The sequence below is a fragment of the Hakea prostrata genome, chromosome 2 (genome assembly GCF_041222555.1).
Source record: "Hakea prostrata isolate BN-2017 chromosome 2, UWA_Hpros_2, whole genome shotgun sequence".
In the NCBI taxonomy this organism is placed as follows: Eukaryota; Viridiplantae; Streptophyta; class Magnoliopsida; order Proteales; family Proteaceae; genus Hakea; species Hakea prostrata.
In genome coordinates this window covers 68,793,907-68,816,103 of record NC_142601.1, presented here as the reverse complement: position 1 = coordinate 68,816,103, position 22,197 = coordinate 68,793,907, and the positions used below count along the sequence as shown (strand labels likewise).

General features: G+C 38.7%; 2 protein-coding genes and 2 pseudogenes across 5 annotated transcripts; 1 reads left to right on the top strand and 3 right to left on the bottom strand.

Annotated features, from left to right (window-relative positions):
* Positions 1 to 786: 786 nt before the first annotated feature.
* LOC149026046 (NADH dehydrogenase [ubiquinone] 1 beta subcomplex subunit 10-B pseudogene) lies at positions 787 to 4,797 on the bottom strand (annotated as a pseudogene). 3 transcript variants are annotated; one of them, XR_016171810.1, is made up of 3 exons: positions 4,382 to 4,797; positions 4,179 to 4,229; positions 793 to 1,437 (listed from the first exon to the last, which is right to left on the bottom strand). The product of XR_016171810.1 is annotated as an NADH dehydrogenase [ubiquinone] 1 beta subcomplex subunit 10-B pseudogene, transcript variant X1 (transcript). The 3 variants fall into 3 exon arrangements; XR_016171811.1 differs by lacking the exon at positions 793 to 1,437 and adding an exon at positions 1,444 to 4,045; XR_016171812.1 differs by lacking the exon at positions 4,179 to 4,229 and having other exon boundaries at positions 787 to 1,437.
* Positions 4,798 to 5,781: 984 nt separating this feature from the next.
* Positions 5,782 to 12,970, top strand: LOC149026045 (Golgi transport complex protein-like protein). Its single transcript, XM_089146267.1, has 3 exons — positions 5,782 to 7,052; positions 10,797 to 11,270; positions 11,433 to 12,970. Exons 1-3 carry the CDS (start codon positions 5,910 to 5,912, stop codon positions 12,381 to 12,383), a joined length of 2,568 nt encoding a protein of 855 aa, XP_089002393.1. The 5' UTR covers positions 5,782 to 5,909; the 3' UTR covers positions 12,384 to 12,970.
* Positions 12,971 to 16,396: 3,426 nt separating this feature from the next.
* On the bottom strand, positions 16,397 to 17,581 carry LOC149026044 (cytochrome P450 72A397-like; annotated as a pseudogene).
* Positions 17,582 to 17,998: 417 nt separating this feature from the next.
* On the bottom strand, positions 17,999 to 21,981 carry LOC149026043 (cytochrome P450 CYP72A219-like). The gene is made up of 4 exons (XM_089146266.1): positions 21,430 to 21,981; positions 19,514 to 19,734; positions 19,079 to 19,323; positions 17,999 to 18,991 (listed from the first exon to the last, which is right to left on the bottom strand). The coding sequence occupies exons 1-4, from the start codon at positions 21,707 to 21,709 to the stop codon at positions 18,163 to 18,165; spliced, it is 1,575 nt and encodes a 524-aa protein (XP_089002392.1). The 5' UTR covers positions 21,710 to 21,981; the 3' UTR covers positions 17,999 to 18,162.
* Between the last annotated feature and the right edge of the window lie 216 nt (positions 21,982 to 22,197).

Genomic DNA, 22,197 nt, shown 5'->3' with positions numbered 1-22,197 from the left:
CTCCAAGATTCAAGGAGCAAAAACAAATCAAACAAGTCCCACTGGAAATGGAGAAGGTCTTCCTCGTTAAGAAAGGGGCGAAAACATTCCCCTACTTAGATACATAAGAATTATACAATCAACAAAGTCGACAAACAAGAATGAATATCATTGACTATTGTAGGCTCTACTTCAATGGCCGATCCTGGAGTCCAGATCGTCTCCCCGACAGCTATTGACCACAAATTACAAGGGAGCCCACATGGTGAAAGTAATGAGATTCATTTTTTAAAATATTTTATTATTTTTTACTTGTAGGCCCTACATAACTTGTGATTGTAAGACCATTAAGGGAGCACAAAGTGCTCATTGTCAAGAGAGATAATCCACACGCCCGGTTCTGCACCCTCTTCCTTCAGGATTGAAACTAGACCTATTGAGTATGTGTATACATAGATATATCTTTTGTGTATAAACCTAGGGAGGGGTTCTCAACCGATCCATTTATTTATAGAGGAACAACACATGTTCATAGTTCACATTAAAAGATTGAGATTAAATTTTGAAGATATCATTTTAATTTCAATTTAATCTCAACCTTTGATGTGACGCATGGACATTTGTCACTCATCCATAGGAAAATGGACTGAATAAATTTCCCCTAAGTAGACATATACAAAAGAATTTTATTAGGTATATTTCTCACAAAGAAATACACCATCTATTTCTCTCTAGATGAAGAACTCATGTCCATCAATCACATCCAAAGGTTCAGATTAATTTTTTTTTTAATATTTTAAATATTATCTCAACCTTTGGATGTGACTGATGAACATGTGTCCTTCATTAGAGGGAAATGGAACAGATAAAGTTCCATATATACAAATTCTCAATTTTAACCCAATAGAACATGGAAAGCTCGCGAGCCATAACTGTTTAAAACAAGTCTAGCTGTGTTGGTTATGGTTTAAATTGGATTAGTAAACTCTGGCACGTAAATCTGAGGTCTCTAAAAAGAAGGCAAGCTATATATGCCAACAAAAAGCTTACACCAACATGAATAGATATTCACAAGCAAAGCTAATCCAAATGCATACAAACAAAGCAAAAAACAAATTGAATGAAAATTCAGAATTTAAAATCAAAACCTATTCAAGAAGAGTTGTATAGTGTTATAGTTAGGCAGAAGAAATTTATTCCATCATCTTAAGTTTCTGTCACCCACTTTCTCAATCCACAAAGGTGGAGTCCTGGAAGCCAACAAGTAGACAAGCTACAAGTTAGAAACCAAAATAACAAGCTTTGCATGCAATAGAAAGAAAAGCGAAAATATGGAACCAAACAGTTTAACAGGGCAACAGGATATCCAAGTGTGCTTTAATCAAATTTGGCATAGCAACCACATGGAGGCTGAGTTCTCATCTCAAACTTGAGTAATTCCCTTGCGACTCCAATCACCTGTAAGAAGAGAAAATCCTGTCACCATTATTCTTTCTTTATCACATCTCTTCCTTTAGACCACTTGTTCAGGCGTGCACAGGATGAAAGTTAACCAGACCATACAACAACAAAAAAGAAAAAGTTTGATGGTTACAAAGTAAACAAAAATATGTTGGAAGAAAATCTCAGGGGCAATATGGATAATATAAGTAGCAGATAAATTGGGAATGAAGAAGGGGGTGTCGATTGAAGTCCATGCACATACAACCCTAACTACAGAGTGCAAAAAACCTTCCCAAACATGTCTAAAAGAACAATACAAATGTATACCATTGTATTACTGCATCCATAATTACATTACCACTCTTTCTTTCTTCTTTCTCTCCACCATTTTTTTCCATTGTGGGGAAGGGTTACAGAATTCACCTTCATGGTTCCTACATTACCATCCAGTGCAATCTATAATTTGCTAAAAACAATTTTAGATTCATCAGCCAAGGACAGAGAACTAAACCAACAGACGAGGATCAAAAGAACAGCAAAATTTCTAGAACTCAGAAAAGCTTTCACCAAGGAAAATCCAGAGCTCAAAGAGCTGGATAATCTATGTCGAGTGGTCCTTTTAAGAGACTCTAATAATGCTGAAAAGATCAATAAGACCCAAGGGAAGGATCTGCAGGATCTGTAATTACCTCCTTGGATTAAGAAACCTCGAGTTTGGCTAGGCAACTGATATTTTTGAAGATCAGGTTCCAAGATTTGTATCACTATGATCAAACATATAACCACCACTAATCAAGCTTCAACACAATTCTAAAACATAGTTTGATGAATATCCGTCAACACAGCAAATGAAGGTCAAGGTAGTGATTGTATGAGAATTATTAGGTCACATAGTAGATCAGAACTTTATTGCCTCAATTTCCAGCAAACCTGATGTCACTACTGAGTAAGAGTTTACCATTGCACAAATTGAACTTGAATCTCAACTGCAGGCTAGAATGAAATAGCTTTCGATGATCTTCAAAAATGAATTAAGGAAATAAAATTGCAGAACTTGGACTATTTGCAGCAAGGATTTGATTGTGCTCGCTACAATTGCTTGCCATGAATCATCACAAGGGAAGATGCAAAATCACCACTAACCAAGCAACTTCAAAAATGGAAATGCGGATCTCTATAGCACCACCCCTTGTTTATAACAACAAAATAACAGCTTTAACGAGACAAGGAAACCCCCAAACTATGTCCCTTTCCAATCCGTTATTATAACTCTTTAAAGGAAAAACAAGATCGTGTAGACCTGAACCATCGAACCACCAGTTTAGCCAGTACTAACACTTCAAAATAAAAGAAAACAAGCAAAACTAAAAAAATCTGGACTGGAAAACATTAAGCCTATCTAGAATAGCACTAGGCCATGCTACGCCTAGTTCTTCTAGGACTTCCTATGCTGATAAGTCTTCATTACAGCACCAGAGTGAATTTCCATCAACAAAAATCTGAACGAATCTTACCATTGCTTTAACTGCACGAGGCCAAACATCTTCTTTTTTTTTTAATCATTTTCATTAATAAACCTAAATGACTCAAGAGAGCTCCAATGCAGCATTCATTTGAATCCATCCATCTATTATCCAATATGTTAGAAAACCTTCCAATGGGTACTTGAACACTGACCTCTCAAATTTTCCGTAGCATGTGGCAAAGCAAAAAAGAAAGAAGCAAACCAGTAGTACAAGGATCACAGGTGGGGATTGTTCCACTAAAATGAGAGAGCAAATAAAAGCTAAATAAACCTTTAGCCAACTTATGTGGCCTGGTTATCATTGAACCTTCTAAGGAAGTGATGGCAGAAGAAACGGATACAAAATTTACATAGCCATGTGATCAAGGTTGAAGGGTAAAATGAGTTTATGCTGAATGCAGCAACTGACTTTGGAATGAGAATTAAAAAGATCGCGATGTCACTTCTTGCAGAAGGCACAGCCGGATGCCAAGTTGGCTCATGAGCAACAAGGATATAATGTGAAATTCAGTTACTGGATTGGTTGAACAGATTGGGCTATTCACTGAAGTTTCTTTTCCGATAGATACTCAAGTTGTTGTAAGGTAGAAAATTAACTCATGATGGTTTACTTGATTTGTGATAGATGGTTGAGAAGCACGCTTTTCTTTGAAGGGTAGATCACTAGCAAGTGAATTATGCTTCTTGCACTTGAAGAGTCCAGGTGCAGTGTCCTTTCAAGTCAATCCAACTAATAACTTTATCACAAAGGAGGAAATCCGGTTTATGGTGTCACACTGCCACAAGAACATTGAGTCTCATGCAGATTGAGTGTCCAGCCCATAAGGAATGTGAAGAAATGTTTTTGGTTGAAGGATAATTTATTTCTTATTAAGAGCATTAGGGAAATCATGGCAGTCCACAGAACAAGAGGTAACTACTTGCAGGGTTAAATCATGCAGGACAATGAGATTTTGGGGGGGAAGAGAGCAGATTGTTTGATACTCCTGCACAGAATATCCACTGCGGTAAGCCATTTTCTTCTTTCACAACAAAGCCCATTGATCCACGAGAATATTGCCCTTCCCCCTTTCTTTTTGTTGTTGGGAGGATAGCCCCCTTTTCCAAACAGCAGAAAAATGAGGAAAATTGATTTCGGTAGAATAAGGTGAGGGAAAAGATATAGAAAATATCCAGATACAAAACAAACGGAACCAAAGTTCATCTTCTATACAGTCAGAAAATCACTAACCTTGATCACAAAGCCACGAATAATTTCAAATTCGAGTTCCCATTACCGCAGCTGGAGAATTAAAAGCAGGATATACAAAAGGTCCAATCAAGTCAATATGCTCATTAAAGCATCAAATTTTCAGAATAAAACCCTAATTCCTTGTAGAAACAAAATTACTGAAACCATTTGCACAGAACCAACAAAATTTGTGCAGAACTTACCTCAAAGACAACTAGAATCAATCAAACAAATCCTTAGGACCGTGAAGGTCAGGTGGGCGACCGTCTTTGCCCCAACCAATGCCACGGGTGGACTCAAGATACTGGGTAACGAGGTGACGGCATTTCTGGAGATGGTTGATGCCTTCGACGCGATAGCACCACTTCACCTTCTCACGCAAAATCTTTGCTGTCTCGATATCGATCCACTTCTCTCTGACCAGGTGCTCCCTCATCTCGAGCATCGCCACCGGATCCTTGTAGGGATTCGCTGGGTCGAAGTCATCTGGAGGACTTTCGTCGAACACTACTCCTCCCTTTCGAACCATTTTTTCTCTCTGTGCTTCCCTGAGCTCCTCACTTTCTCAGAGTACACAACATAGAAAAGCTTGTTCAAAAAATTACAGGAGGAAGCTCGACTTGCTAATAAAAGGGTAAACATGTTAACGAAGGTTACTCCTACTTTTTTATTATCAGATATGGAATTATTTTTTTTTCCAGTTTCTAGGTGTTGAAATTGCATGCGCCAGCGGGGGTCCCACACCCGCCCCCCCCCAGGTCTTGGCGTTCGTTGATAGAAATTCATTGTAATTTGCGTATATCCAATTTTTCTTAGCGTAGAATTCGGTATCACCATTCAACATTTTGTTTATTGTCAGAAAACTAGATCGGTCATTTTTCTGAAAATATATGATAATAATACAAAATTATTCAATTAAAGTAAATTATTAAACATTTTTCTCTAAAAAGGACTAATAATCGGATTGAAAACCGATAATGGTAATAGAAAATAAGAAATATAAAAAAATGACAATCACTAATCAATAATTGAATAATTTAGCTGATTGGATTATTATCGGATAAGATATCTAATGAAGTTTCGAACTCGAATTTGAATGCTTTCTCTAAATTTTTCGGATTCGAATGTTTTTTCTAAAATTTTCGGATTTTGATACTAGCATATCCGAGCTAAATCCAATTAGTTTACAAGTCTACTCATAAGTCTTTACTAAAAACATCGGGTTGGGATTACGTCAAGCTCAGAGCAGGTTTGGATCGGACTAGGTTAACAAAGTCTTATTGACAATCCTACATAGGTGGAATTATACTGGGAAACCGGGCCAACGGGCCATCCCTCCCTCCCCCTTGGTTAAAAAAATTCCCAATTTATAATTTTTTTTTTTTTTTTAAAATTTCTCCTTAGTCCTTAGCTTTATTTTCATGGATAAAATATTAGCATTTGCCCCTTAAATTTTTAAAATTTCCTCTATATCCTTTCAAAATTTTGAAAATTTTGCTATGACCCTCTTTTGTAAATGTAATTAATTAGACAATTCACTGAAGAAAATTTTCAGCAAGAAAGATGAACGGGTAGAAATATTCATGCGAGGGAAAGAAAAAATGAATGAAATAGGAAAGAACTTTGAGTTTTTACCGTTTTAAAATGGAAAGTTAACACGCTAAGCCTTAGCGCGAGAAGCAAGAAGCTAAGTTCATAGAAATCCAGAACCAGAGCTCGAAAGGGCTCAAAATGGCGTCGTCACCCGCAATGCAGAGATCATCAATCCAAAATTCTCCACTACAGCGCCTTTCAACCTTCAAAGACAGGGCCTCTAATCTCACACCCATCGCCACATCTTCTGTAACCCCTGCCTCCGCAACTTCCACTACCACCCCACTGCCTTCTTCCACTGCTTCACCTCTCGATGCCTTCGCCTCTGATCCCGTCTTCTCTGCTTTCCTTTCCTCTGACTTCGACTCTGCTCGCTTCTCCTCCCAAGCCCTAAGTTCCGGTTCCGCCGCCGCACGGGCCGAAAAGCTCGAAGATGGGATCCGCCTCCTCGAGAAGCAGCTTCGATCCGAAGTTCTCTCTCGCCATGACGATCTCCTTGGTCAGCTTTCTTCACTTAAAGACGCCGAGTCCTCTCTGTCCATCGTCCGATCCGGCATCTCCACTCTCCAGACCTCCGTCCGCCGGGTCCGCCAGGAGATTGCTGATCCGCACCGCCAGATCCGGCTCAAGACCGTTCAACTCTCCAACATCCACAACACAGCCGAACTCCTGCAATTCACTGTAAGGGTTCTTCGCTTGTCCAAGAAATTGCGAGAATTAATGGCCGCGGCTGCCTCTGAGCCTGAGAAATTGGACCTCTCTAAGGCTGCACAGTTTCATCGTGAGATTCAGACGCTGTACGAGGAGAATTCGCTGCAGGGGATTGCGGTTCTCGATGATGAAATGAGTTGGCTTTCGGAGACTGGGAACCGGTTGAGGTCCGAAGGGATGAAATTGTTGGAAAAGGGTTTGGAGGGGCAGAATCAGTCTGATGTGGGCAGTGGTTTGCAGGTCTTTTATCATCTTGGGGAATTGAGGTCCACTGTTGATGCATTGATTAACAAGTATAAGAACCAGGGTGTCAAATGTGTGGCCGCTGCTCTGGATATGAAGGCGATTTCGGCTTCTTCTGGTGTTGCGTTTGGACCTGGAGGGATACAGAGGAGTGGGACTCCTCAGATTGGTGGCGGGGCGAAGGCAAAGGATGCGCTTTGGCAGAGGATGACTAACTGTATGGATCAGATTCGCTCGATTGTGGCTGCTGTCTGGAATTTGCAGAGGGTTTTGTCAAAGAAGCGGGATCCTTACACGCATGTCTTGTACCTTGATGAAGTCATGCAAGTAAGTAAATTTTCAATTTACAAACTGATAAATGCTGTTGGAACTTAATCTTGGAGTGCTAGACAAACATTTGGCTGAATCATGGAGTGCTGAAGAGTGTGATTGCTAGTGTAGTTTCTGGATACTTGCTGTAAAAACCATTAGTTGCGAGGGTACCAATTAGAATGCCGGACTCCAAGAGATTGAACCCAGCGAATTGTTCAAAACAGTAAGCGTACCTAAATTTTCACGTAATATCTTGGCACCAACACCTACTGCTATATCACAAATGCACATTCTAGATTTTATAGTGACAATAACTGGATCTTGTTTCATATTTTGCTTGGCCTGGAAAGAAGTGGGAAGATATTTGGAATTTATTCTCAGGGTGTAATATCATTATTTTGCTTGGGTGTGGTTGAAATACTAGTGAAATCCTGCTTACCCACTATTCACAGTTGGTTGCGTAATTAATAAGTTTTTCAAGGTAGTGTACTGATTTCCAAGTCTTCGGATGAATTGAAGATATGTGGTCATTTTGTTGAAAACTTCCAAAAAATTTTGATGCACGCTTGTATGTATCTGGAATAAATGGGGTGGCATCTAATTGTGTATAGACTTAAGGAAGAGTGAGATCATCAGTGCTGAGAAGAAGTCTTACTATTTACCAGAGGATTTAAGATGAAGAAACCTCAAGATTAACCAGTATCACTTGAAATTGGGAACTGCACACAGATTAGGAAGAGTGAGATCATCAGTGCTGTATAGATTAATATTTCTCCTAATCTGTATAGACTTAAGGAAGAGTGAGATCATCAGTGCTGAGAAGAAGTCTTACTATTTACCAGAGGATTTAAGATGAAGAAACCTCAAGATTAACCAGTATCACTTGAAATTGGGAACTGCACACAGATTAGGAGAAATATTAGTAATGCAGTCAACACATCTCACCATGCAGATACAAGAACAGCATAGAACCTCCAGATATAAGTACATATAGAATCCTATCCTTAACCTGCTGCAGTGGGGACATCTTACATACTATGCCTTTAAAATGGAGGGGTCAAAGTTCACACATTGATGAATAATCTTTTTCCTTTATACTCTTTTGGGTTTTTCGAGGGGAACACTAACGTAATGTGGAATGAGATGGCTACATGTATTAGAAAGGTGGCTAAAGATGTCATAGGTCAATCAAAAGGAAAACTCCTTTTTTATAGAGAGACTTGGTGGTAGGATAGTGAGGTTCAAGCAGCCATCAAGAATAAGAAAGTTTTAAGACATGGAAAAGGACTAAGGATGTGACCAAGGATGTTGAGGATCTTCAAGGGTATAGGTCGGTTAGAGATGAAGCTAAGAAAATTGCGGAAAAAGCAAGAGAAAGGAAGTATGAAGAGTTATATAAAAAGTTGGGTATGAAGGAAGGGGAAAATTCTAACTTTAAGATAGCTCAAATAAGGGATAGGAAGAGTAGAGATCTTGACTATTTTAGATGTATTAAAAATGAAGATGGTAAAGTACTAGTATGTGATGTGGACATTAAGAAGATATGGGGAATCTATTTGTCTAGTCTTTTAAATGAAAATTCTTTAGGGATCTGTGATTTGGATGATTACATCACTCACTAAGGCACCAATCTTTGAACATGTATATGGAGAATTTTGATGTCCAAAGTAAAAGAAGCATTAAAGAGGATGAAAATAGGCAAGACACAAGGTTCTGATGAAATCCTAATAGAAATATGGAAGATCTTAGGAACCTACAAGCTAGCTTAGTTGACTAAGTTGTTTCATAAGATTATGAGCACATGGAAAATGTGAGATGATTGGAGGGAAAACATCTTAGTTCCAATTTACAAAAATAAAAGACATTCAAAGTTGTAATAACTATAGAGACATTAAATTGATGACCATACTATGAAATAATGGGAAAGAGTAACCGAGACCTGTTTGAGACATTTAACCACAATTACAGAGAATCAGTTTGGGTTTATGCCGGGAAGATCTACAACAGATGCTATTTACCTAATTGGGAGACTTATGGAAAGCTATAGAGTGTGTAGGAAAGACCTTTATATGGCATTCATTGACCTAGAAAAAGCTTTTGATAAAGTTCCTAAAGCGTTAATTTGATAATTACTAGAGAAAAGAAGTGTTGTAAGTAAATATGTGGACTTAATTAAGGATATGTATGATGGTTTAGTAACAAGTGTAAAAACAGTGGTGGGGGGGATCGAAGTAATGAATTCCCACTTACAGTTTGGCTACATCAAGGATCAGCTTTAAGCCAATACTTATTTACACTTATATATGAATTAACCAAAGACATCCAAGACGAGGTTCCTTGATGTATGTTTTTTGCTGATGATATTGTGCTGATAGATGAGACTCAAGTAAGGATTAATACCAAGTTAGAATCATGGAGAGTAGCTTTGGAATCAAAAGGCTTTAAACTAAGCAGAATATTTAATTTGTAACTTTGGTCATGATCAAGCAAACGATGAGGTGGTGAAACTTGTTGATAAGGAGATTTCTCAGAGTGATTGTTTTAGGTACCTTGGTTCAATCATAAAAAAAATAATAAAAAAATGATATAGAGGATGATGTTTTCCAAAGAATTAAAATAGGGTGGATGAAGTTGAGAGGTGCTTTTGGGGCTTGTGTGATCGACGTATTCTTTTAAAGCTTGAAGGAAAATTTTATAGGACCATCGTTGGACCAATTATGATGTATGGTGTGGAATTTTGGGTTGTTAAAAAGAATCATATAGATAAACTCAGTGTAGCAGAAATGAGGATGCTAAGATGAATGAATGGCAAAACTAGGAATGATAAGATAAAGAATGAGCATATTAGAGTTGGTTTGGGTGTAGCTCCGATAAGTGATAAGCTATGAGAAAGTTGTTTGAGGTGGCACATCTACGTTCAATGGAGGCCTATAAATGCCCCTGTTCGGAGAAGTGATATAATCCAGATTAAATGAATTATAAGAGCCAGGGGCAGACCTAAAATAATCTTAAGAGACGTGGTGAGAAAGGATATGCATAGCTTAGGCCTTGCATCTAGCATGGCCTCAAACATAACTGATTAGAAGGCAAGAATCCATATAGCCAACCCCATTTAGTTGGGACAAGGCTTGTTGTTGTTGTTGTTGCGGCTGCTCTTCCAGTTTTTTTCTGATGCTTTCGAGTTTATATTTTGGATTAGTATTCATCCTAATCATGCTTCTAAGTTTACTTTTCTTGTCAAAATTTGTCAGTTATTATTATAGAAAGTTAGAAACTGCACCATGCTACTTTCTTTTGATGTTCCTCTATAGAATGAGATATTAGAAAGATGTTCTTTTCTAATTGTGAAATTAAGTAATTATCATTGCCTTGCACATTCCATAAGGCTGACATCTTTGAACATTAACCGTTAGACATTTATTTTCAGTAGTTAAGAACCCAACTAAGAATAAAAATAAGGCCATAACCAAAGATAGACCATCGATTTCTATATTAAGACTTTGTGAAATGCTTCTTTTCTTCCATAACTCTTGTTTCTGGAATTCTTATGTAAATTTGGTTGTTCATGAGAAGAAACGGACATGTTAGGAGTGTAAAGTGCGAGTGCTCATCCATTCCCATGAAACTTTCTGCCTCTGTGTTTTACCTAACCTAAGCTACTACTTGTTCAGGAGTGTCAAGTGCGAGTGCTCATCCATTCCCATGAACTTTCTGCCTCTGTGTTTTACTTTTACCTAACCTAAGCTATTACTTGTTCAGGAGGGTGCTCCAATTTTGACTGATCGAGTTTGGGAAGCTATTGTGAAATCCTTTGCCAGCCAAATGAAGTCGGCTTTCTCTACTTCAAGTTTCGTCAAGGAAATATTTACTCTAGGGTACCCTAAGCTCACCTCTATGATAGAGAACCTTCTTGAAACAATTTCACGTGAGACAGATGTCAAGGGGGTTCTTCCAGCAATCGGCCCAGAAGGAAGAGATCAGATGGTTGCTTCCATTGATATATTCCAAACTGCTTTCTTGACCCTTTGCTTGGGTCGGCTAACGGATCTTGTTAATAGTGTCTTTCCAGTGTCTAGCCGGGGAAGCGTTCCTTCCAAAGATCAGATCTCAAGAGTTGTGCTTCGAATTCAGGAGGAGATTGAAGCTGTTAAACTGGATGGGCACTTGACTCTACTTGTCTTGCGTGAAATTAGCAAAATTCTTACATTGCTAGCACAAAGAGCTGAATACCAGGTATATTCGTTCAATAAAATCTTATACTGTATGCGATTAAATGAGAATTCTGACAAGTTCTTTCTAATTTCTACTTATTGGTTAGGTAATTAAAAAAGTATTTACAAATTTATTCTTGAAAATCTATCCAAACATTAAAATTATTGTGCAATTTGGTGGCAGATATCTGCTGGTCCTGAGGCCCGTCAAGTGTCTGGTCCTGCAACTGCATTACAGCTCAAAAACTTCACTTTATGCCAACATCTGCAAGAAATTCATACTCGTGTTTCATCAATGGTATCAGGGCTACCAAATGTTGCTTCAGATGTCTTATCTCCCTCCTTGAATGCCATATATAGTGTTGCATTTGATTCGGTAACATCTTTATTTCAAGCAATGCTTGATCGTCTTGAGGCTTGCATCTTGCAAATTCACGACCAAAAATTTGGTGCACATGGCATGGATGCTGCTATGGACAATAGTGCATCACCTTACATGGAGGAATTGCAGAAATGCATGCTTCATTTTCGTAGTGAATTTCTCTCTCGGCTGTTGCCTTCTAAAGCTAATGCCGCAGGTGCAGGTGCAGGTACAGAGAACATATGTACTGCACTTGTCAGGAGAATGGCATCGCGGGTTCTGATATTCTTCATCAGGCATGCTGCACTTGTACGGCCTCTTTCAGAATCTGGGAAGCTGAGGATGGCCAGAGACATGGCTGAACTTGAACTAGCTGTAGGCCAGAATTTGTTTCCAGTACAACAGCTTGGTGCACCTTATCGAGCCCTTCGTGCATTTCGGCCTGTCATCTTCTTGGAAACATCCCAACTGGGAGCTTCACCACTTCTTCAAGATCTTCCTCCGAGTGTCATACTTCATCACCTCTATTCTCGAGGGCCCGATGAATTGCAGTCACCCATGCAGAGGAATAGACTTACACCTTTGCAGTATTCACTCTGGTTGGATTCACAAGGGGAAGATCAGATTTGGAAAGGCATCAAAGCAACTCTTGATGATTATGCTGCAAGAGTAAGGGCTCGGGGGGACAAGGAATTCAGCCCCGTATATGATCTCATGATACGGTTAGGATCATTGTTGACAGAAACTGCTGCAGTGTCACAAAAGTATTCATGACCAGCTAGCTCCTTCACAACAAGCTTGATTTTCAGAGTATTTGGGCCTTCAGCAATGCTTGGGCTTTTAGGGAGCTGTGCTGAATTGTATTGTTAAAACATTTTCTGGTTGCTGGGCTGGGCATACTCTTCTGCCAATGGAACTTGCTGGGAGTTACTTTGGTTATAATCTACAGTGCTCGTTTTTTTTTCCTTCTCAATTTCTTCATGGGTTTGCATTGCTCGAGTTATCAGGTGCGTTTATATCCAGTTGGCCTGCAAAGGGAGGAGAGTTAATTTCGTTTTTCTTCATTTTGTCAAGCGCTTCTGAGTCTGCCTGACCTGCGAAGAGTAGAGGCACAGGTTATTTTAGTTTTGCAGGTCCATGGTATTGAAAATTTTGTATTACTGTTTCTATTCTTACCAAGTTGTATGCTTTCCCTTGAAGAACTATTTCTATTAAAAGAAATACTATGATTCATTCGACTTGTATATCTTTATACATCATGTATACACTTGGTATTTAGACATTTCATCGAAAATTTATAGGGATTCACTCTTAAGGTGTCATGATGTTGGATGAGGAATACTGGTGTCTTTGACTCTACCCATTTTTTCAGTTCGAATATATTGTTCTCAAGAATTTGAACTCCCAGCATTATCCATTTTGCCGTGCTAATGTTACACACTTCCTACTCACAAACGTAAGCAGTTACGCAAGCACCGACGCTGCAATACCTTTTTCTGATTTAGCTAATTTCATTTCATTCAATTTTATCAAAAAAAAAGTTAATACTTTCAATCGATTTTAAAAAAATTAACAATTTCAATCAATTTTACCGAAAGAAGAAGAACAATTTCAATCAATTTTACAGAAAAAAGAAGAACAATTTCAATCAATTTTACAGAAATAACTGTCCAGCGACGACTCAACTACGTTGCCGACGGAGGAAATCCTGTGCATCTGTGCTTGTTATTTAACCTGTTCTTCCTCTGCGGACGATATCGAAGGATTGCTTGGGTGAACTACCTTCTTCCACCTTCCGAACAAACTATGGCAATGAGATCTCTTCTCTGGCGTATTTCCACGTTTAGTGTCGCCTGCTTGTTTTTCTTCTCTCTTCATCTTCTCCTTATAGAGCTTTCGCATCACATATGCCTCGGCAAATTGGGCACTAGCAGAAGACATCTTCACACAAACAGTTCCAAATGATCAAGATGCAACTCCACACTACTCGAAAGATATGAAGTTGGAATGGGTTGGTCTTCTTCTTATATAGGTTTCTTTCTTGCCTTGTTGATGAAGCGCTGAAGTGGAACCCTCTTTCTGCCCAGTTTCCTTGCTGCTCAAGTCATCACCGAGATGGTTCTAGCACTTTCCAGGTCACTTTTGGTGTCTTTCTCAGTCTTCCAAAGTATATTCAACCGCGGCTGCCTATGAATAACGAAGAAGGTGGAGATAATAGTTCTTCCTGGATTTGTGCATGGTCTGTTGTCCTTCCCCTAAACCCCAACAACGTATGCACTGCCGTCACCATTTTGGCTCTTTCTAATTTGGACTTTGATTGACAACGGAAACTTCACTGACGCATTTTTATGAATGCATTCGAGTTTTTTTTTTTTTATCAAATGAATGCATTCGAGTTGAAGTGACAGTTGAAAAAATACAAGCAAAATATACTAAGAGGAATTTAATGTACTTGGACAAAACACTGCCTACGTTCACCAATGTCCACCACCACGAGAAAAAAAGTTTCATTATTTCAAAAAATCTAGCACTACTTTCACACCCACTCTAAATGATACCCTTCTTGTTCTTATTACCTACGTTATAGACTTTTTATAGAAACTTAAAACCCTAATCTCAATATAATTATAATTTTAACATAGTAATAATAATTGACCCAAACCCAACATTTATTTTTCTTCTCACTGTGATCAAGCAGAGATTAGTCTAAATCATTAGAAGTCCCATATGCCTAATTGTTAAACCATTTCCTAAGATAAAAGTAGTTAGGTATGGGATTTGACTTGCTTCTCTTGATAAAACTATTTCACACCATTAAGGTTTTAAGCATCAGCATTGATAGTGATGGGCAGAAGTGATTATAACTATCTTTGACTTCCTTCCAAGCCATCTGATCTGAAAAAGCTCAGTTTCTCGTTGTCATAGGGTTAGTTAGGCAGGGTTTGGTTTTCTTTCGTGTGGATCAGTATTTGAATTAACCACTGGGAAAGAAACAAATACTGATTTGAGTGATTTTTGGCATTGCATATGATCAGTAATTCTGCAGTAACTGTGCTTCTCAGTTCTTACTTCTTCGATTTCATCATAAATTTTCTGTCTTGACAATTCCATGCTGATGTGATTTCTTGGAATGAATTATGGGTTTGAAGAATCTCTTCAGTATCAAGTTATCTCCCCCCCCCCAAAAAAAAAAAAAAAAAAAAAAATCAAGTTGTCATGAGCTTCGGATTTAATGTCTGCTTTTAATCTGAGAGGTAACAGAGGACGCTTTAGCCAGAAGAGCTTGAAGCTCTAATTCTACTATATATTAAGAAGAAAAAAAATTTCTGAATAGATGCTTTTTGCTACATAAATTTTCTTGACAAAGTTTAATACAGAAATCCAGGAAGGACTGGACTAGAGAAACTAGAGACTTAGATCTTAGCTTTTAGAGGGTTTTACAGAACTTCCTCTGTGCTTGATCAGATCATCGAACCTCAAGAATTTAAACACTATCTTTCTAAACCAATACATAGGCTAGCTACTCATTCACGCAAACATTGCCGTAAGCACTGACGCTGCAACCCGTTCCTTGGGAAGCCAAATTAATTTCAATCAATATCACAGGGATTATCATTCTCCACTGACGACTCTAATGTGTTGCCGATAGAGGAAATCGCTTGTGCAGCTTTGCTTCTCAGTTAACTTCTTTCTTCGCCGACCATATCGATCGAAGGATTGCTTGGGTGAACAACCTTCTTCCACCTCCCGAACAAACTGTGACAATGGGATTTCTTCTCTCCTTTTGACTCTCCAGGGCTAGTGTGGCTTCCTTGTTTTTCTTCTCTCTTCATCTTGTCCTTATGCAGCTTTTGCAGCACATATGCCTCAGCAAATAGAGCACCAGCAGAAGACATCTTCACAGAGAGTTCCAAGTAATCAAGATGAAATCAACTTCACTGCTCGAAAGATATGGAGTTGGTAAGGGTTGGTCTTATTCTTATATAGGCTTTCTTGGCTTGCTGATCAAGCTTTGAAGTGGAGCCCTTGTGCCCACTTCCCTTGCTGATCAAGCCAATCACTGGGATCTTTAATTTAAGCTTTACCTTCCAAAATATATTCAATTGCGGCTGCAGGAACTCGTTTCTCTTGTGGCTTTAGTGCTCTTGTGGCTTTAGTGGTTTATTTTTATAAGCTTTTGACAAAAGAAGGTGATGAGCTATTACCTACCGCTAAGTCGCTAACAATGTATGCACTGACGTCACTTTTTGTCTCCTTCAAAGATAGAAACTCACTGAGGCATTCGTCATACACATTTGACTCGCAGCCATGACTAACAGAGAGAGATCCACCAGGAGGAATACAGTCTAATGGGTTAGATTATTATCATGTACTCGAAGATAATTTATGATAGATTTCAAGTGATTGATCAAATGATTTTACAGTTTATGTAAAATGATTTGAGCACCATACTGTGCATGAGTTGTTGCTATGTTGATAGGAGCATGAGCATCAGATGGAGAAAGCTCAAATTGAAAATGTTGTAGAATCATTGCCAGAGCCGTCTTTGCTTCAGTCAAGGCAAATTGTTGTCCAATGCATATTCCATGGCCGCCACCAAATGGAAAGAAGGAAACTTGATTGTTTGTGGCTTTAGCAACTCCTCCAGAGAATCTCTCTGGCTTGAACTCATTTGCATCTTCACCCCAAAGTTCAGGATCATGATGAACAAGCATAATAGGCAATATGAGTTCCACCCCAGGTGGCAAAGACATTTCTCCTAGCTTTATCTTCTTACAAGCATATATTCAATTGAGCCGTCTTTGCTTCATTCTTTTGTTTCTTTTGGTGGGTTAAAACCTGCATATATTTGCAAATCTCATAAAACTTTCCGCCTGAACAATTTGAGATGACATGATCATATTCAAGACCTATGTGTATATGCATCCATCATTGATTGGAGAACTAGTAATGAGAAACTAATAAGCAGGATAAGAGATAATTCTCACTTGTACCTAAAGCCTGGGATGTATGGATACTGAAGAACTTGCATTGCAAGCTCGGCTTGTTCGTCTTGTAAAGAGAAAATCTGTCCTCCTTCCTGGTAATTGCTTCCAAAGGCTGTCCTTGAGATGATATCCGCAATTAAAGCTTGGAGTTCAGGCCAAACATTCAGTTCAAAAGACCCATTGGGTGTAACCAACTTCTCCCATCGGCTAACTAATTCAGCACAGCTTGCACAAATTGTTGGAAACATGGACTATAAGAAGTAGGAGAGAAACTAATAGCAAAGTTAATAAGAAGTTAACCCTACATATATAGTGTGTTTTCAGCTTTCTCTCATGAAGAAAAGAAAGAAACACAGAAAATAACTAACATCAAATTAGTGTAATCAAACCTTTAATTTCTCCAGGTGGAAGGCTGGGTTCAGAGTCCTCATGCGTTTAACCCATTTGTCTCCCTCAAGATTGAAAAGGCCATCTGATAACAAGTTAACTAGTGGGTTTCCTATAGGCTTGATAATGTGACCAGACTTGTCCGATAAGATGGCACTTATAAGGTTGGGATCTAAAATTAGCAACCTTGGGGTTGTTCTAAACCAGAAATCAGACAACTTACCTGCAGTAATCAACCCAGAGCTTTCTAAAGTGACTCAAGAATATAGTTTAAACAAACCCTTCTGCTTTTCAAATAAAAGGGTAAGGATTATATAATCTGATCATACCATGGGTCTGGATGATTTGATGATCAAATGGAGCAACACGAGGAACAATATCATGGGTTAGGTTCCTGGGTTTGGATGCAGCTTCACTGAACAGTCTCTGGTTCTCTTTCACATTGCCGAACAGTACTTTATACGGAGCCATTTTGATGCGTTGATCCTTGAGAAGCTTCTCCATCTTCTTGGGCTTCCACCATACCCAATTCAACATCCACCATGTTCCCACCAGAACACTCAAGATCACAACTGAAATCAACCCAAATGCCTCCATCGATCGATCCCTTCTCTGTTTCTCCTTTCTTCACTGTTCGGATTCATCTAGAAACAGAGCAGGGAGAGAGCTAGTGTGTACATCATTCTGCATTTATGGTGATGCTTTTTAGCTGGGTCCCTCGTGGCTCATCTATCCATGCGATGAAACTCATCGATCATAAAAGACACACTGCTATTTTATGTGAAACAGAATGCTTGACATCTGGTCTTCATTTTTTGTAGTTTTCCAATTTCAAATTGCATTCTGGGTTAGTCTTCCTTCCCTCTGCCTAATTAAGTTTAGATCATCATGGAATCCCTTAAAAAATGTTAAATCTAGCCCTTCTTATTTTCATGTTCTCATTGATATCCTTCGTTCATAACATAAAAATACAAACAGATGATATAGCAGAGCTGCTTCAATTCCTTAGTTTTTATAATGTGTTAGTTGATAAACTCTCGTCTAGCTTTTGTAAGAAACAAGAAGCAGTTAATGTCTTCAGATCATAGTATAGAGTTCATTACAAACTTTCAAACTAGATTAACATGAGAATAGCTTTTTAAAATGAGAATCAAAACTGGCATTACTTAACAAAATGATTACAGCTGCGATAGTTTATGTAGGATGATAGGAGCTCCATATTGAGGCTGAAGAGTGAAAACTGTGTAAGGAGCATGAGCATATGAAGGTGATAGCTCAAACCAGAAATGCTTTAGAATCTTTGCCATTGCCATCTTTGCCTCAATTAGAGAGAAATTTTGCCCAATACATATCCGAGGACCCCAACCAAATGGGAAGAATGATAGTACTTGATTCTTAGTCGCCTTTAAAATTCCTCCTGAAAATCTTTCTGGATTGAACTCTTCTGCATCTTCACCCCAAAATTCACAATCGCGATGAACTATGATTGCAGGCAATGATATCCAGACTCCTTTAGGAAGAGTGATATCTCCCAGCTTCATCTCCTTGTAAGTAAACCGGTTAAGCATTGGAGCTGCTGGGTATAATCTAAGAACCTCATACAAAACCATGCTCACAATTTTTAAGTTGTTTAATCCATCGAAAGTTGGTTTATTTTTTCCAAAGACCTGTAAGACCTCTTCCCTTGCTCGCAATTGCCATTCTGGATGCATGCTCAGTAAAATCATTGTCCATGTAAGCAAAGATGCAGTAGTCTCTTGTCCAGCAAAGTAGAATAGCTTGCACTCTCCCATCACTTCTTCCATACTCAACCCTGAATTCTTGGATGTGCTAAATCTTTTTGTTTCCACGGCATTGGATTCCAAAAGTATCCCTAACAAGTCATTTTTGTTGCTGCCTTCTTCCATTTCTTTAGCAATCATTCTCTTGTCAATGATTCTCCGCAACCGTGCTTGCACTTCTCGGTCTATTTCCTTCATTCTTCGAGTCCTTTGTGTAGGTATGAACCTATAAATGAACCATAACTATGAGTGTTACAAAACCCCAACCAAGTGATTTAAAGATGGACAATCTCATGAATGATGATCATTGTACCTAGAACCTGGGATATAAATGGAACTAGAAGCTTGAATCAAAAGCTGTGCCTGTTCTGTTTGAAGCTGAAATATCTTCATCCCTTCTTCGTAGTTGCTTCCAAATCCTGCTCGAGAAATGACATCTGCAGTAAAATTTTTCAGTTCCAGCCATACATCTAGCTCACCGAATCCATTTGATGTTACCATCTTCTTCCATTTGTTAACCAATTCACAGCAGCTAGTGTGAAATGCAGGTAGCATTTCCTTTAAACAACACCAAAGAAAAGAAGTATCATCGATCCAGTGATAACATTGAATTCAATAAGAAAGTAGGAAATTAAGGGAGCTAAATCATTATGAAATCCTCTGGTCTGGTCTGTATTTAGTTGTCAACAAGTACATGGAGAAGAGGAAGAAACATAGGTAAAGAGGGGTTCCTCTAATGGAAACCAACCTTCAACTTCTCTGTATGGAAGGCGGGGTTAATGATCCTTCTGTGTTTTGTCCAATCATCACCTTCACGGCTTCCAATCCCATTTGCCAGCAAGCTAACATATGGGTTAGGCTTGGGCTTCTGCAGAAGTCCACGTTTATTAGACAAAATATCCCTGATTAGAACTGGATCTGTGATACACACTTTAGGGATTGGCCCAAACCATGATACAAACATTTTCCCTGCAATTGTAATTAGTGTTAGCTCATGAATTTTTATGGGAACCTGAGAAATAACTTCGCATTGATTAGTTTCAGACAAAATGCCACAATTACTTTTGATCTTTGCAAAGGTTCCATTTTGTTCTGTTTTAGTTTTACTCTACTGTCCCATTTTGTTCTGTTTTAGTTTTACTCTACTGTCAACATTCTTAATGGGACCAAATAATGGAGAATAAGTGAAGTATATGTGGAGCCACTGGGTTCAGATTACAGCTAAATTCTAGAAAATGGTTTCTACCTGGATACAACTTCTTGACAGCAACTGATCATCAGTGTTTCATTTTGCTTTTTCCAGACTGGAACTGCTCTTTGTACCCTACTTTAAGCACTATGTCCCATTATACGTAGAAATAATGTATCATACTTAATCTGTACGTAGATCTCGTATGTTTTTCATCTCATGCTATCCAGCTTGTTCAGTGTTCACTGATCCGCTTAGGCCTGAATTACTGACCTATTGGTGTCAGTTTTTAGGGTATGGGTATCACTGTGTTGTAGGGACTTTCCGATGCTTCCCAATACCAGTTCCGGTTTAAAATGCTTCATTGGTAGTTAGATCAGTCACCATGAAAACCCAAGACGTATAGGAATTCAATTGCATAGGGGGTTCAGTTACTGAGAGGATGCTTTCTAGTCAACTTAAAACTGGGACCAGCAGGTCACATTTTAAGAGTGTCATGTTCAAGCACTTCTCTCAGGATTGCAATTGAAATCGATTGTGTCAATAAAATGGCCAGCACTGATGGCAATATGATACCTACTTTAACAACAAAGCAAATTGGAGCTGAGCTCTTTCAAGAATAGACCCAACAGCAGATTCAGCACCAAGACCACAACTGCTACTACTGGCATATATGCATCCAGGAACCAAGCAATTGCTGGCAACTAGCTAGCTAGCACAGGACTTCCACCAAAAAAAAAGAAAAAAAAAAAGCTAGCTAGCACAGGACAAGTTTGGCTTGGGGTTTTGAGCCTGGAGATGTATGTGGGATTCTGTCATGCAATGCATTCATCTATAAGGTTAATGTTCTCAGTAAGGAAGTTGATCTATTTACACTAGATTAATGAGAGCACACATAAAACTCATGAGCTAGCCGGGAAAAGCTTAAAACAGAAAAAGAGAAGTTAGACATCAAGATCAAACTCATGAGCTGGGGAAAGCTTAAAACAGAAAAAGAGAAGTTAGACATCAAGATCAAAACATCCACAAATAGGGAAACCAACAGGAGCCACAAGCTGGCCATCTAATTCCCAATAAGAAAAGAATCCAATTAATAAACAAGCAAGGGTGATGAAATGGGTTGCCTCTCTGGAAAATGGTCTGTATCACCCCATCTCCCATTTTGCAATTTTTAGCACAGTGTGAGTTTGTCCGTGGCATAGAAAAATTTGAATTGGGTTATCCATAAATGTAAAATTTGAAATTGACCTCTGACCCACTCAGTAGAATACCAACCACAGGACAGCAATGTAGGAAGTTTTCCTACAGATGCAACAAACTCCTCCACGCAATCCTCTCTGACAAGAACAATACATACACCAGCACCCTTCAATGTGTTTTCACATGAAGCAGTGAGCTTTTTTGCAAGAAGAAGAAGAACAAAAACAACAGGAACCAGAAGATCAAAATTAAAGAAAGGAGGAAGAGGAGCTTACCGTAATTATTGATAGACTGGTTAACAAAGGGGATGACACGAGGCACGATGTCATGAGAGAGGCTGATGGGTTTGGACTGAACTTGCTTCTTCAACCTCATCTCCTCTCTGAGATTGCCGTAAGGAAACTTGTAGAGAGGTCCTTTGATGCCTTGCTTCCTCAGACACTTCTCCAGCTTCTTGGGTCTCCACCATAACCAACTCAACACTTTCCATACGCATGAAAGAACCAACAAGGAAGCTGTAGCAGCAATCACAGTCAACACATAATCTGCTCCCATTTTATCTTCTCAAATGTCTCTGGCTTTCTCTTTAATTTTTTTAGCTTCTAACAAGGACGAGTTGATGAGTAGAACATAAACCTTGAAGGGCTGAGAGAAAGAGAGAGAATGGGTAGTGATCAGTTGTGGTTCTTGATGATCTCATATATATAACCTTAATTTGCCGCGTAGTTTGTCATGCCCAAAGACCATGGCCCAACACTGGATGAGTTGTAAAGAATATGTAAATTAAGTCATCATCTGAATAATTTCATAGAGCATTAATACAAGTTCCTAATATTTTGTTTCTGGGTAAATAAAAAGTAACACATTTTGGGAGGAAAACAAGGGGGGAAGCGTGGGGGAACCAACCATGCTATGATGCCCAGAGGAGACAATAAGAAAACCTAGCCCAGATTACAACAAAGAGTCAGTTCCTTGCACAAGTTCCTAAGATCAAAATTTTGCTCACCCAATTGAGCTAAATAGAATAAAGTGTCCTATACCAT